At 43.0% G+C, this 14314-nt stretch overlaps 1 protein-coding gene across 1 annotated transcript; it reads right to left on the reverse strand.

Annotated features, from left to right (window-relative positions):
• Positions 1–2668: 2668 nt before the first annotated feature.
• LOC117476118 (transmembrane protein 198-like) lies at positions 2669–9530 on the reverse strand. The gene is made up of 4 exons (XM_034122492.1): positions 9380–9530; positions 6935–7507; positions 4379–4506; positions 2669–2890 (listed from the first exon to the last, which is right to left on the reverse strand). The coding sequence occupies exons 1-4, from the start codon at positions 9528–9530 to the stop codon at positions 2669–2671; spliced, it is 1074 nt and encodes a 357-aa protein (XP_033978383.1).
• Between the last annotated feature and the right edge of the window lie 4784 nt (positions 9531–14314).

A 14314-nucleotide genomic window follows, 5' to 3' on the forward strand; every position in this document is an offset into this window, starting at 1 on the left:
TGGGACCTTATTTAGGAAAAAGTATGTATTGAAGTCAATGGAGAGAGAAAGATTATCTTTCGATCCCGTTTGAATTGTGCCACGAATTACACATATGATGTTCGTCAATCTTAAAAAATAATTTCCATGTAAAAAAAGTCAGTTTGTCGTAAAACTGTTGAAATATAAGACTATGAAAAATACGCAACTAGAAAGACTACAAATCCCAGAGTAAGTGAGCACGTTAGTTAGCATTACAGCCTTAGCCTTGTCATTTTTATTAGCCTTAACATGAAGTATCATTAAGTAACCCAAAATGTTAAACAGTAGAGTAGTAGTCATATTTCGTGAACCCTTTGAAGAGTACTGTCACACCGGTGTGATCATTCTATAATACACCTTTAAGCCCGGATGCCCCCGAGGGAGACATGCTAACGCTACATTAGCATCGGTGATCTTTTCTACGTCATGCTATCTGCACAAATGGTTGACATTGAACATTAAAAAGATCAGGCAGTTCAGGGAGAATCAAAGGAAGGCAGGCAGGCAGCTTTGCATGACTTTCTTCAGGACGTGTTTCATTGTGGTGATAGTGAGGGTAGTCAATCCCTTGTTGTTTGGCAAGACAGTAGTGACGGCCATCTTGGTGACGTGTGTTGTTGTGCGAGATCAGAGATGTAGTTCATTGAGCGGTTTCACACAAAAAAGTCTTACTTCAAAGTTTTACTTGCAAAATGTTCTTTTAAATTGGCAAACTTCATGTGTAATTCGTGGCACAATTCAAACGGGATCAAAAGATAACTTTTCTCTCGCCATTGACTTCAATACATAATCTTTCTGAAATAAGCTCCTCCGGAAAGGGAGGGACTTCGCCTCTCTATATTGATCAATGTGTGAGGAGGAAAAGGATTGTTTTAAGTCTGCAGCAAATCAACACTGTACATTTTGGTGTGATGAGTCCCTTTGTAAATATTATTTTAAAAAGGCCCCGCTTGTTGTTTTTTGAGTTCTGCAAACCAATATTTATATAAAACATGACTTCAAAAACTGGACAATCAAGCTGTCGTTTTTTCTGTCCAATCATTTTTTATTTTACAACATTTCACATTTCTCTTTCTCTTCAAACTCATACTTTAAAAATACATCTCAGTCTCATCACATTGACTTTCTCTGCATCTTTCATGTACTTAAAGTAGAAGTACTCAGATCTTGTACTTGAGTAAAAGTAGAAGTACTCAGATCTTGTACTTGAGTAAAAGTAGAAGTACTCAGATCTTGTACTTGAGTAAAAGTAGAAATACTCAGATCTGGTACTTGAGTAAAAGTAGAAGTACTCAGATCTTGTACCTGAGTAAAAGTAGAAGTACTCAGATCTTGTTCTTGAGTAAAAGTAGAAGTACTCAGATCTTGAACTTGAGTAAAAGTAGAAGTACTCAGATCTTGTACTTGAGTAAAAGTAGAAGTACTCAGATCTTGTACTTGAGTAAAAGTAGAAGTACTCAGATCTTGTACTTGAGTAAAAGTAGAAGTACTCAGATCTTGTACTTGAGTAAAAGTAGAAGTACTCAGATCTTGTACTTGAGTAAAAGTAGAAGTACTCAGATCTTGTACTTGAGTAAAAGTAGAAGTACTCAGATCTTGTACTTGAGTAAAAGTAGAAGTACTCAGATCTTGTACTTGAGTAAAAGTAGAAGTACTCAGATCTTGTACTTGAGTAAAAGTAGAAGTACTCAGATCTTGTACTTGAGTAAAAGTAGAAATACTCAGATCTTGTACTTGAGTAAAAGTAGAAGTACTCAGATCTTGTACCTGAGTAAAAGTAGAAGTACTCAGATCTTGTTCTTGAGTAGAAGTACTCAGATCTTGTTCTTGAGTAAAAGTATAAGTACTCAGATCTTGTACTTGAGTAAAAGTAGAAGTACCAGAGTGTAGGAATACTCTGTTTCAGTAAAAGTCCTGCATTCAAAATGTTCCTCAAGTGAAAGTAGAAAAGTATTCTCATCAAAATATAGTTAAAGTAGCGACAGTAAAAGTAGTCATTGTGCAGATTGGTCCATTTCAGAATAATATATATGATATGTTTTATAATGATTGATCATTAAAGTGTTCTCAAAGCTGGTAAAGGTGCAGCTAGTTTGAATGACTTTGTATACTGCAGGGTAGCTTGTGGATTTACTCCAGGTGGAACTAAAGTCTGATTTAACACTTGATTATATTTCACATCATTCATCCACATCTGTGAAGTAACTGAAGGTATTAATACATGTAGTGGAGTAAAAGTACACCATATACCTCTGAACTGTAGTGGAGTAGAAGTACACAGTAGGATAGGATGGAAATACTCAAGTAAACTACAAGTATCTCAAAAAGTAAATGTACTTAGTTACTTCCCACCTCACATCCAAAAGGCTCTTGCATCCTTCAAAAAGCCGTCAAACTCACTTTTGCTTTCAATCTCTATTCATCATCCCACATTGTACGTTCCTTTGGATCAGGACTTGTGTTTTTGTTGTTCTGATTGTATGTAAAGCGTCTTTGAGCAGTGGGAAAAGTGCCATACAAATCAAATGATGACTATAAAGGGTACATGCAGATTATTGCTGCCTGTACAGAAAACATCTCCGACTAGAAGCAAACTATTACAGAAGAAGTGGATTCAGGGCGGCAGTGGAAACGGTTTCCTGTCTTCTCAGTAAATAACGTAATCGTGCATGTTGCAGACATTGGAAGGCGTGTTTCTTCCCACCGTGTAGACCGGCGTGGCGGCGGAGGTCAGAGACACCATGGACCCCGTCTCAAAGTCAAAGTCGATCAGAGTGTGTGCTGCAGAGACGAGGCTTCTGCTGGAGGAAGAGGAGGAGGAAGAGGAAGCTGTTCCCTGCTGACGCTCCTGCAGACACTGCAGATAACTCTGAGACAGAAACACAGGATCAGGGTTATTATCATGCAATGAGAGGGTGAAGGAATGAGTCCGAAAAGAGTCAGCCTTTCATCACTTCCTGTCCCCTCTTCAATGGTTTTCTTAATGTGTTTTTATCCTGAAAAAAGGTCTGTGGTTAACACAAGCTGAAGAGATTTTAACTTTTTGTTCTTCGACATAAAATACGTCAGTAAATACCCCATTGGTGAATTTAAAAACGGTGGTTGCTAACAAGAGTCTAAATGAGACGACTAAACCTCATCACGCCCAACATTAGCCGCCTTTAGCTTAGCGGCGGTGACGTGAAGTCATGTGACCGTGCTGTAGTTCCTTTATAGCCCAACATTAGCCACCTTTAGCTTAGCGGCGGTGACGTGAAGTCATGTGACCGTGCTGTAGTTCCTTTATAGCCCAACATTAGCCACCTTTAGCTTAGCGGCGGTGACGTGAAGTCATGTGACCGTGCTGTAGTTCCTTTATAGCCCAACATTAGCCACCTTTAGCTTAGCGGCGGTGACGTGAAGTCATGTGACCGTGCTGTAGTTCCTTTATAGCCCAACATTAGCCACCTTTAGCTTAGTGGCGGTGACGTGAAGTCATGTGACCGTGCTGTAGTTCCTTTATAGCCCAACATTAGCCACCTTTAGCTTAGTGGCGGTGACGTGAAGTCATGTGACCGTGCTGTAGTTCCTTTATAGCCCAACATTAGCCACCTTTAGCTTAGCGGCGGTGACGTGAAGTCATGTGACCGTGCTGTAGTTCCTTTATAGCCCAACATTAGCCACCTTTAGCTTAGTGGTGGTGACGTGAAGTCATGTGACCGTGCTGTAGTTCCTTTACAGCCCAACATTAGCCACCTTTAGCTTTGCGGTGGTGACGTGAAGTCATGTGACCGTGCTGTAGTTCCTTTATAGCCCAACATTAGCCACCTTTAGCTTTGCGGCGGTGACGTGAAGTCATGTGACCGTGCTGTAGTTCCTTTACAGCCCAACATTAGCCACCTTTAGCTTAGCGGTGGTGACGTGAAGTCATGTGACCGTGCTGTAGTTCCTTTACAGCCCAACATTAGCCACCTTTAGCTTAGCGGTGGTGACGTGAAGTCATGTGACCGTGCTGTAGTTCCTTTACAGCCCAACATTAGCCTCCTTTAGCTTAGCGGTGGTGACGTGAAGTCATGTGACCGTGCTGTAGTTCCTTTATAGCCCAACATTAGCCACCTTTAGCTTAGCGGTGGTGACGTGAAGTCATGTGACCGTGCTGTAGTTCCTGTATAGCATTACGTTAGCTTTTTACTTCAGAAATCATAACGTGGTGTTAATGTGTGGAGATTATCCTGCTGAACTAAACATTTAAGTATCATAAACGTTGATATTATTTTCTGACATTATCCAATACACATGGAGGAATCCCATTGGACCAGGGAGATGCTGCCTTCAGGGACCAACACAGAACTACACTTTGTCTCTGAATGTAACTGACCGGTGCCAGGACGTCTCCGGCGTAGCGTTTCAGAGGTGGAGGGCGGCGGCGCCGGTGAGGTGGAGGTCGTCTCCGTAACTCTTTGAATTTGTGCTTCTTCACGTGTTTCTTCTGTTTTTTGTATGCAGCTGGAAAGCATTGAAAGGGGAGATACAAATAAAGTGTAAGTATGACATCAGATAACTTTTTGAGCTGAACATCAGCAGGAGAGGACTCTTTAAAGTAGAGACACTACATACTGATATACACCTGAACATCAGCAGGAGAGGACTCTTTAAAGTAGAGACACTACATACTGATATACACCTGAACATCAGCAGCAGAGGACTCTTTAAAGTAGAGACACTACATACTGATATACACCTGAACATCAGCAGGAGAGGACTCTTTAAAGTAGAGACAATACATACTGATATACACCTGGACATCAGCAGGAGAGGACTCTTTAAAGTAGAGACACTACATACTGATATACACCTGAACATCAGCAGGAGAGGACTCTTTAAAGTAGAGACACTACATACTGATATACACCTGAACATCAGCAGGAGAGGACTCTTTAAAGCAGAGACACTACATACTGATATACACCTGGACATCAGCAGGAGAGGACTCTTTAAAGTAGAGACACTACATACTGATATACACCTGAACATCAGCAGCAGAGGACTCTTTAAAGTAGAGACACTACATACTGATATACACCTGAACATCAGCAGGAGAGGACTCTTTAAAGTAGAGACACTACATACTGATATACACCTGGACATCAGCAGGAGAGGACTCTTTAAAGTAGAGACACTACATACTGATATACACCTGAACATCAGCAGGAGAGGACTCTTTAAAGTAGAGACACTACATACTGATATACACCTGAACATCAGCAGGAGAGGACTCTTTAAAGTAGAGACACTACATACTGATATACACCTGAACATCAGCAGCAGAGGACTCTTTAAAGTAGAGACACTACATACTGATATACACCTGAACATCAGCAGGAGAGGACTCTTTAAAGTAGAGAAACTACATACTGATATACACCTGAACATCAGCACGAGAGGACTCTTTAAAGTAGAGACACTACATACTGATATACACCTGAACATCAGCAGGAGAGGACTCTTTAAAGTAGAGGCACTACATACTGATATACACCTGAACATCAGCAGGAGAGGACTCTTTAAAGTAGAGACACTACATACTGACATACACCTGAACATCAGCAGGAGAGGACTCTTTAAAGTAGAGGCACTACATACTGATATACACCTGAACATCAGCAGGAGAGGACTCTTTAAAGTAGAGACACTACATACTGATATACACCTGAACATCAGCAGGAGAGGACTCTTTAAAGTAGAGACACTACATACTGATATACACCTGAACATCAGCAGCAGAGGACTCTTTAAAGTAGAGACACTACATACTGATATACACCTGAACATCAGCAGGAGAGGACTCTTTAAAGTAGAGACACTACATACTGATATACACCTGAACATCAGCAGCAGAGGACTCTTTAAAGTAGAGACACTACATACTGATATACACCTGAACATCAGCAGGAGAGGACTCTTTAAAGTAGAGACACTACATACTGATATACACCTGGACATCAGCAGGAGAGGACTCTTTAAAGTAGAGATACTACATACTGATATACACCTGAACATCAGCAGGAGAGGACTCTTTAAAGTAGAGACACTACATACTGATATACACCTGAACATCAGCAGGAGAGGACTCTTTAAAGTAGAGACACTACATACTGATATACACCTGGACATCAGCAGGAGAGGACTCTTTAAAGTAGAGACACTACATACTGATATACACCTGAACATCAGCAGCAGAGGACTCTTTAAAGTAGAGACACTACATACTGATATCCACCTGAACATCAGCAGGAGAGGACTCTTTAAAGTAGAGACACTACATACTGATATACACCTGGACATCAGCAGGAGAGGACTCTTTAAAGAAGAGACACTACATACTGATATACACCTGAACATCAGCAGGAGAGGACTCTTTAAAGTAGAGAAACTACATACTGATATACACCTGAACATCAGCACGAGAGGACTCTTTAAAGTAGAGACACTACATACTGATATACACCTGAACATCAGCAGGAGAGGACTCTTTAAAGTAGAGACACTACATACTGATATACACCTGAACATCAGCAGGAGATGACTCTTTAAAGTAGAGACACTACATACTGATATACACCTGAACATCAGCAGGAGAGGACTCTTTAAAGTAGAGACACGACATACTGATATACACCTGAACATCAGCAGCAGAGGACTCTTTAAAGTAGAGACACTACATACTGATATACACCTGAACATCAGCAGGAGAGGACTCTTTAAAGTAGAGACACTACATACTGATATACACCTGAACATCAGCAGGAGAGGACTCTTTAAAGTAGAGACACTACATACTGATATACACCTGAACATCAGCAGGAGAGGACTCTTTAAAGTAGAGACACTACATACTGATATACACCTGAACATCAGCAGGAGAGGAACTCACCTTCTTTGTGTGAAAATCCTCTGGCTGTGAACCTCCACTGCACGGCTCCACCAATCAAAGCGAGGATTGGCCCCAGCCCAGCGATGCCCCAGTTGAACCAGCAGAGGGGTTTAACTGGGTTCCCTGTGAACACGTCAAACAGCTGATCCAGCAGTGTGGCCCCTCCCAGGAGGAGGTCCAGGCTCAGCAGCACGACGGCGGATCCCAACACCGACGTGTAGGCGATGATCAGGACCTTCTGCCAGCGAAGAGTCATCAGGGCAACGATCAGGCCTGAAGCCAGCACCACGCTCAGGGGGCCCAAGACTGGCCCCAGGCTGTGGAAATGAGCGAGCAGCATCAGGGGCCCCACGGAGAGCAGGGCCCCCAGCTGCAGGCCGCTGAGAAGGAGCCCCAGCGGAGGCACCAGGAGGGCCATCAGCCCCGTGAGGAGCCCGATCCCCAGCCCCAGAACCAGCCTGGTCCCTGGGCAGAGGTCGGCCATCAGAGGAGGGTCCAGGTGGAGCAGCGGGAGAGAGACGGAGCCACACAGGAAGCCACAGAGGAACATGGCTGCCTTAAAGCAGCGGTATCCTGAGGAGGGGGGGAATAAAAATGTGTTTATTTCTGTCACTTTATCTGTGTGTTTTTAAAACCAGCATCATAAAAAGCCTCCCCGGGGGACAGCGTGTCACCAGGGATTTTCTCTTATGGCGCATTTCCACTACAGGGCCTCGCTCGGCTTAGTACGATATAGTTAGGCCTTGTTAGGCCAGGCTCACTTCATGCTGCGTTTCCATTACAGTTTAGGAGCTGGGGTAGTATCTATAGTAACGCAGTGTAGGCGGAGCCATGACGTCATCTTCAATGCGAACCACAGAAAACCAACAGCAGCCGTTAGCTGTTAGCACTCAGAGCTCACAGCTCCTCATATATGTTCAGAAACTAGACAAAAGTTAAACAAGTACAAACCACAGACTGCCTGTGTCATGGTGAATACAGTCGCTGCTTTATTTATGTCTGTATAGGCCGTTGTTGTGAGTGTGGACGGTCGGAGCATATACTGCGTTAGCTTAGCCAATCTCCATTCAGAAAACACGCATTTTAAAACGTTTTTCGCCTGCCGTCTGTCTGCAGACTTGACAAAGCATTAATTCATGATTTGTACTAACCGGTATCAGTATGTTGTTACTTCGGCATCATTTTGAAACGTGTATTACAATTAAACCACGGTCAAATATGTTCCTTTTGTTGTAGTTGTAGCCCCCTTGCCGTCACTAGTTTAGCATATTCAGCCCGGTTGTTGGCCCGGTAAGAACCTCGATTTTGGAGGGCCAGAAAAAAGGTGAAAAAGTAGCCCTGAGCCGGAACTAGCCCTAGTGGAAAAGCAAAAAAAAGCGGGCCGGGTTTGGCACGGCACGCTTAAACCGTGCTACGCACTGCAGTGGAAATGCGCCATAAGTGATGCGTCCTTCGAACAGAAGAGCAAAGGAAGTGGTTTCAGTACATTTCATAATCTACCTTAATTTTGTTCTAATCCTCTACAAAGGGATTTAAAGGACTGATTTTGCTGTGGAAGTGAATTGTAAGAGGAGGCCTCAGTGATTTATACATGATAAATATACATAGGAAATGAGTTTATTTCTGTCACTTTATCTGTGTAATTTTACTGTATATTGTATAGTAGGTTACAATTTGCACATTATTAACATATGTTTTATATGATTTGTTAAAATATTTTTGTTGCACTTACTTCTTACTTATAGAAGAATATTTATAGAAAATATCTTTCTAATATCAATACATTTTTTGGACATCTTACTTTGACTGTCTTTCAGAATTTACCTTTTCTCAGAATTACTTTTTTTTTACGCAGAACTTTATTATCACTTTTTTCGCAATTGTTTCTTCTATTTTCTCAGATTTTTGACTTCTTTCCGAATTAAGACTTTTTTCCTAGAACACATCTTTTTGGATGCCACAGAGGAAGATGGCCGCCTTAAAGCAGCTGTATCCTGAGGAGAGGGGGGGGGGGGATGAGTTTATGATTTCTGACTTTTCTATTCATAGATTTTCCTTTTTCTTTTTGACTTTTTTTCTCAAAAGTAACAATTTTTCCAAATGATGACTTTTTTCCTAGAACTTCTTTTTTTTGATTATTTCTTTTTTATGAAAATGTTTTCTCGACTTTTTAAACTTTTTTCTCAGAATTTCTTTTATATCAGATTTCTGACTTTACTCAGAATTTTGATCTTTTTTCTTCTTAAAAAGTTGTATTATTTTTTTTATAATAAATTATTATTTGAATTGTATGATTTACTTTAATATTTGTTTATAATAATGGTTACTATTATTAGTATTTATAATTTTTGTAAAACTATAATAAGGGCTGTCAAATGAGTTCAAAATGAACAATTAATGCTTATAAAATGTGTATATATTCAATAATAACCATAGTATTGTTACCTATGAGCAGGTATACAAGTCCTGCAGAGATGCCGGCGGAGCAGAGGATCATGGGTAAGACTTCCTGCTTGATGTTATCCTGCAGATAACACATGTGGCCCCCAGCAGCGAGGGCCCCGGGCTCCTGGGGGATATACAGCCAGGCGGCCATCTTTAGAGGATTATTATTATCTCCTGTTTGGTCGCTCTGTGTTCATCAGAGGGTTAAAGTGGGATGTCCTGCAGGCGGAGGAACTGAGCTGCTTCCTGCTGTGCACCTGCAGAGAGAGGAGGCGTATTAAGGGCTTTAGAAATACTGCAGTGCAGAAATACTCTCCAACAGTTTAAAGTCCTGCAAATATCTGTTAAGTCATTATCTATCACAGTGGCGAGCCGTGAGCTTTATACCTAGGCCCTCTGACCCCCACCCCTTCCCTCGAAAAAAAGAAAAAAAAAGAGTTATTACGTCACAGCGTATACTTCAGCGGAATATCAAAACAACGGCCCAGGGTGCAAAACGCATCAATGACAGCGACCCTCTACCACACAAAACAACACCTGTGAACCCCATTTGTGTTCTTTGACATTGAAAATGATATTGCATTGTGTTTGTTACTTTCGTTGCAGTTGTATGTCTTAAGTGTAATTTGGCATGCTTTTATTTTGAAGGCGAGTTCACGCTGTTGACAGGAAGTTGTTGTTGCTATGGAAACAAGAAAAGTTTCACAGCGGGCGGAACTTGTCATCTAGTCCGCGATAATAAAACCCACCCATTTAGAGGGAAGATATGATTGGTCAATTGTACTGTCATTTGACATTACTCTCTCGTTCAGTTACTATAGCGGGCCCTCTGTGAATCGCAGAGAGGGCCAGACGAGCTTCTTTCATGTAACCCACATTCAAACAGAGACTGAACAGGCAGATTCGAAGGATTTATTTATTTGGAAATGTTATTTTATTAAATCAAGTTTTTTTTCGGTAAAACTAATGAAAAATATAACAAAAATAATATTAAAAAAATATATATTTAAAAAATATATATATTTTTTTAATGTTTTTAAATATTATTTTTTGGAATATCTTAGGCCCTCACAGAGGGCCTAGAGGGCCCTGACGGCTCGCCACTGATCTATCAAAACTGATTGAGCCTATACTGATGAACATTGTATTTCTACACTGTATTTCTATGTATTTCTATATCTGCAGTATTACACAGTGTCTCTGGATTACTGAGAAACAGACTGTATAACGGCATGGTCTCACGTTTACAAGCAATCCCTTTTCGTCAATTTGCATGTTTGCATCAGATCTAGTTCAACTACAAAAACTTGCAGGAGAATATTGTGTAAATGTGGCGGTGCAATTATTTTATTTTTAAATGTATAGACTTAAAAAAATAACCTTTCTCAAAACCTAAAGCTCATATGTAAACAACAGACTCCTGGCTGCTAAACAATAACTAATACCTAAACCTCATTTATACTCAATTGGAAATGATAAATCAACTGGGAAAAGTAGAAAAGTATGAGCATAAAAAAGTACCAAAACATTCAAGCATGTCAACAGTAGAGCCAGGATAACTACAAGTACCTTAGAAATATTGTGAAATTGAAATACTTTAAAAAGGTTTAATTGGTCAAATTGGCTTCCGGTTGAGAAACGTCTGCAATCTCGTGTTATCACTTTTCTCAGAAATGTCCAATTTAGCAAAAAAACACTATATTTTTATGATCAAATAGTTTACACAAGAGACGAGCATGACCATAGACTAGACAAGCTACATCAGGCTATCTCCAGTCTAGCACCAGGAGTCTAGTACCAGGAGTCTAGCTCCAGGAGTCTAGTACCAGGAGTCTAGCGCCAGGAGTCTAGTACCAGGAGTCTAGCAGGAGTCTAGTACCAGGAGTCTAGCGCCAGGAGTCTAGTACCAGGAGTCTAGCTCCAGGAGTCTAGTACCAGGAGTCTAGCGCCAGGAGTCTAGCGCCAGGAGTCTAGTACTAGGAGTCTAGCACCAGGAGTCTAGCACCAGGAGTCTAGTACCAGGAGTCTAGAACCAGGAGTCTAGCGCCAGGAGTCTAGTACCAGGAGTTTAGCTCCAGGAGTCTAGTACCAGGAGTCTAGCGCCAGGAGTCTAGTACCAGGAGTCTAGCGCCAGGAATCTAGTACCAGGAGTCTAGCTCCAGGAGTCTAGTACCAGGAGTCTAGTACCAGGAGTCTAGTACCAGGAGTCTAGCTCCAGGAGTCTAGTACCAGGAGTCTAGCGCCAGGAGTCTAGCACCAGGAGTCTAGCACCAGGAGTCTAGTACCAGGAGACTAGCACCAGGAGTCTAGCACCAGGAGTCTAGTACCAGGAGTCTAGTACCAGGAGTCTAGTACCAGGAGTCTAGTACCAGGAGTCTAGCGCCAGGAGTCTAGCACCAGGAGTCTAGTACCAGGAGTCTAGCTCCAGGAGTCTAGTACCAGGAGACTAGCACCAGGAGTCTAGCACCAGGAGTCTAGTACCAGGAGTCTAGTACCAGGAGACTAGCACCAGGAGTCTAGTACCAGGCGTCTAGCGCCAGGAGTCTAGTACCAGGAGTCTAGCTCCAGGAGTCTAGTACCAGGAGTCTAGTACCAGGAGTCTAGTACCAGGAGTCTAGCTCCAGGAGTCTAGTACCAGGAGTCTAGCTCCAGGAGTCTAGTACCAGGAGTCTAGCGCCAGGAGTCTAGCACCAGGAGTCTAGTACCAGGAGTCTAGTACCAGGAGACTAGCACCAGGAGTCTAGTACCAGGCGTCTAGCGCCAGGAGTCTAGTACCAGGAGTCTAGCTCCAGGAGTCTAGTACCAGGAGTCTAGTACCAGGAGTCTAGTACCAGGAGTCTAGCTCCAGGAGTCTAGCACCAGGAGTCTAGCACCAGGAGTCTAGTACCAGGAGTCTAGCTCCAGGAGTCTAGTACCAGGAGTCTAGCGCCAGGAGTCTAGCACCAGGAGTCTAGTACCAGGAGTCTAGCTCCAGGAGTCTAGTACCAGGAGACTAGCACCAGGAGTCTAGCACCAGGAGTCTAGTACCAGGAGTCTAGTACCAGGAGACTAGTACCAGGAGTCTAGCTCCAGGAGTCTAGTACCAGGAGTCTAGCTCCAGGACTCTAGTACCAGGAGTCTAGTACCAGGAGTCTAGTACCAGGAGTCTAGCGCCAGGAGTCTAGCACCAGGAGTCTAGTACCAGGAGACTAGCACCAGGAGTCTAGTACCAGGCGTCTAGCGCCAGGAGTCTAGTACCAGGAGTCTAGCTCCAGGAGTCTAGTACCAGGAGTCTAGTACCAGGAGTCTAGTACCAGGAGTCTAGTACCAGGAGTCTAGCGCCAGGAGTCTAGCACCAGGAGTCTAGTACCAGGAGACTAGCACCAGGAGTCTAGTACCAGGCGTCTAGCGCCAGGAGTCTAGTACCAGGAGTCTAGCTCCAGGACTCTAGTACCAGGAGTCTAGTACCAGGAGTCTAGTACCAGGAGTCTAGCGCCAGGAGTCTAGCACCAGGAGTCTAGTACCAGGAGACTAGCACCAGGAGTCTAGTACCAGGCGTCTAGCGCCAGGAGTCTAGTACCAGGAGTCTAGCTCCAGGAGTCTAGTACCAGGAGTCTAGTACCAGGAGACTAGAACCAGGCGTCTAGCGCCAGGAGTCTAGTACCAGGAGTCTAGCTCCAGGAGTCTAGCACCAGGAGTCTAGTACCAGGAGTCTAGCTCCAGGAGTCTAGCACCAGGAGTCTAGTACCAGGAGTCTAGTACCAGGAGTCTAGCACCAGGAGTCTAGCACCAGGAGTCTAGTACCAGGAGTCTAGCACCAGGAGACTAGCACCAGGAGTCTAGCTCCAGGAGTCTAGCACCAGGAGTCTAGTCCGGTGCCTTGCTCAAGGGCACCACGACAGGGCCCAGGAGGTGAACTGGGACCTCTCCAAGTAGCAGTCCACACTCCATGTTTAGGTCTGGTCGGGGACTTGAACCGGCGACCCTACGGCTCCCAGCCCAAGCCCCTACTGACTGAGCCACTGCCGGTAAAGCTAATGAAGCTAATGGGGATCCTACATAAACATAAACATAAATATTAATGTAGGTACATAAAGTAAAATAAATCCAAAGCTTTTAGAATGATGACGAAAAAATAATTGCTCTCCTTAAAAATGATACCTTAGTCACTTTCCTCCACTGGTTTGCATCATGTAGAAAACTGTATAAATATATATTTGAACCTGAGTGAAACAGTGACGTGTTTACCTGCAGGTCTAACCTCTCAGCAGATGGACTTAAAGCAGATTTAAGTCCATCTGCTCTCTGAAAAACACAAACACACTTTCTGACACCTTCACACATATCACTGCTAATATCATCAAATACTTCTTACTGGAATGACTCAAATACCACTTTCTCTGCAAAGTGCACGTACCAAATTAAAGAATTTCCCCGCTAAACATGCAATAAACACAGATGGAGTGTGAGAGTAATGAAGTGTGTGAGGGTTACCTGCAGTGAGGCATGTCTTCACAGACAGGAAGTGAGCGTCTTCAGGTAAACAAGTGTTTTCCAGCAGGATCTGCTGCTCCTCGGTCCGGCTCTCTCACCATCTGCTGCCAAGTCCAAGGCCGACCTGCTGCTCCACTACCCATGATGCACCTGGAGCTGCATCATCCCGTCAGAGCTTTGTCTTTAACACGTCGCCTTTAATTAGGCTTTAAGTTGGCTGGAGGTAAACGGATATAAGACCCCGTTTTAACCCCTCAAATCCCTTCTGGGACTTTCCTGAAGATCCTTTATTTTTGTTTTCCACCAGCAGCTTATGATGCCACGGCAAACACTGATTTTAATATGTTATGTTATGTATAAATGTATTCTTTCTATTTCTGGTCTGAAATGTGCTTTATTTGACTTTTTCAATGTTCATTCTGTCCATTTACTGTTTCTAAATGACTTCGTGCTGCATTGCTT

This window comes from Trematomus bernacchii, unplaced genomic scaffold, assembly GCF_902827165.1.
Source record: "Trematomus bernacchii unplaced genomic scaffold, fTreBer1.1, whole genome shotgun sequence".
In the NCBI taxonomy this organism is placed as follows: Eukaryota; Metazoa; Chordata; class Actinopteri; order Perciformes; family Nototheniidae; genus Trematomus; species Trematomus bernacchii.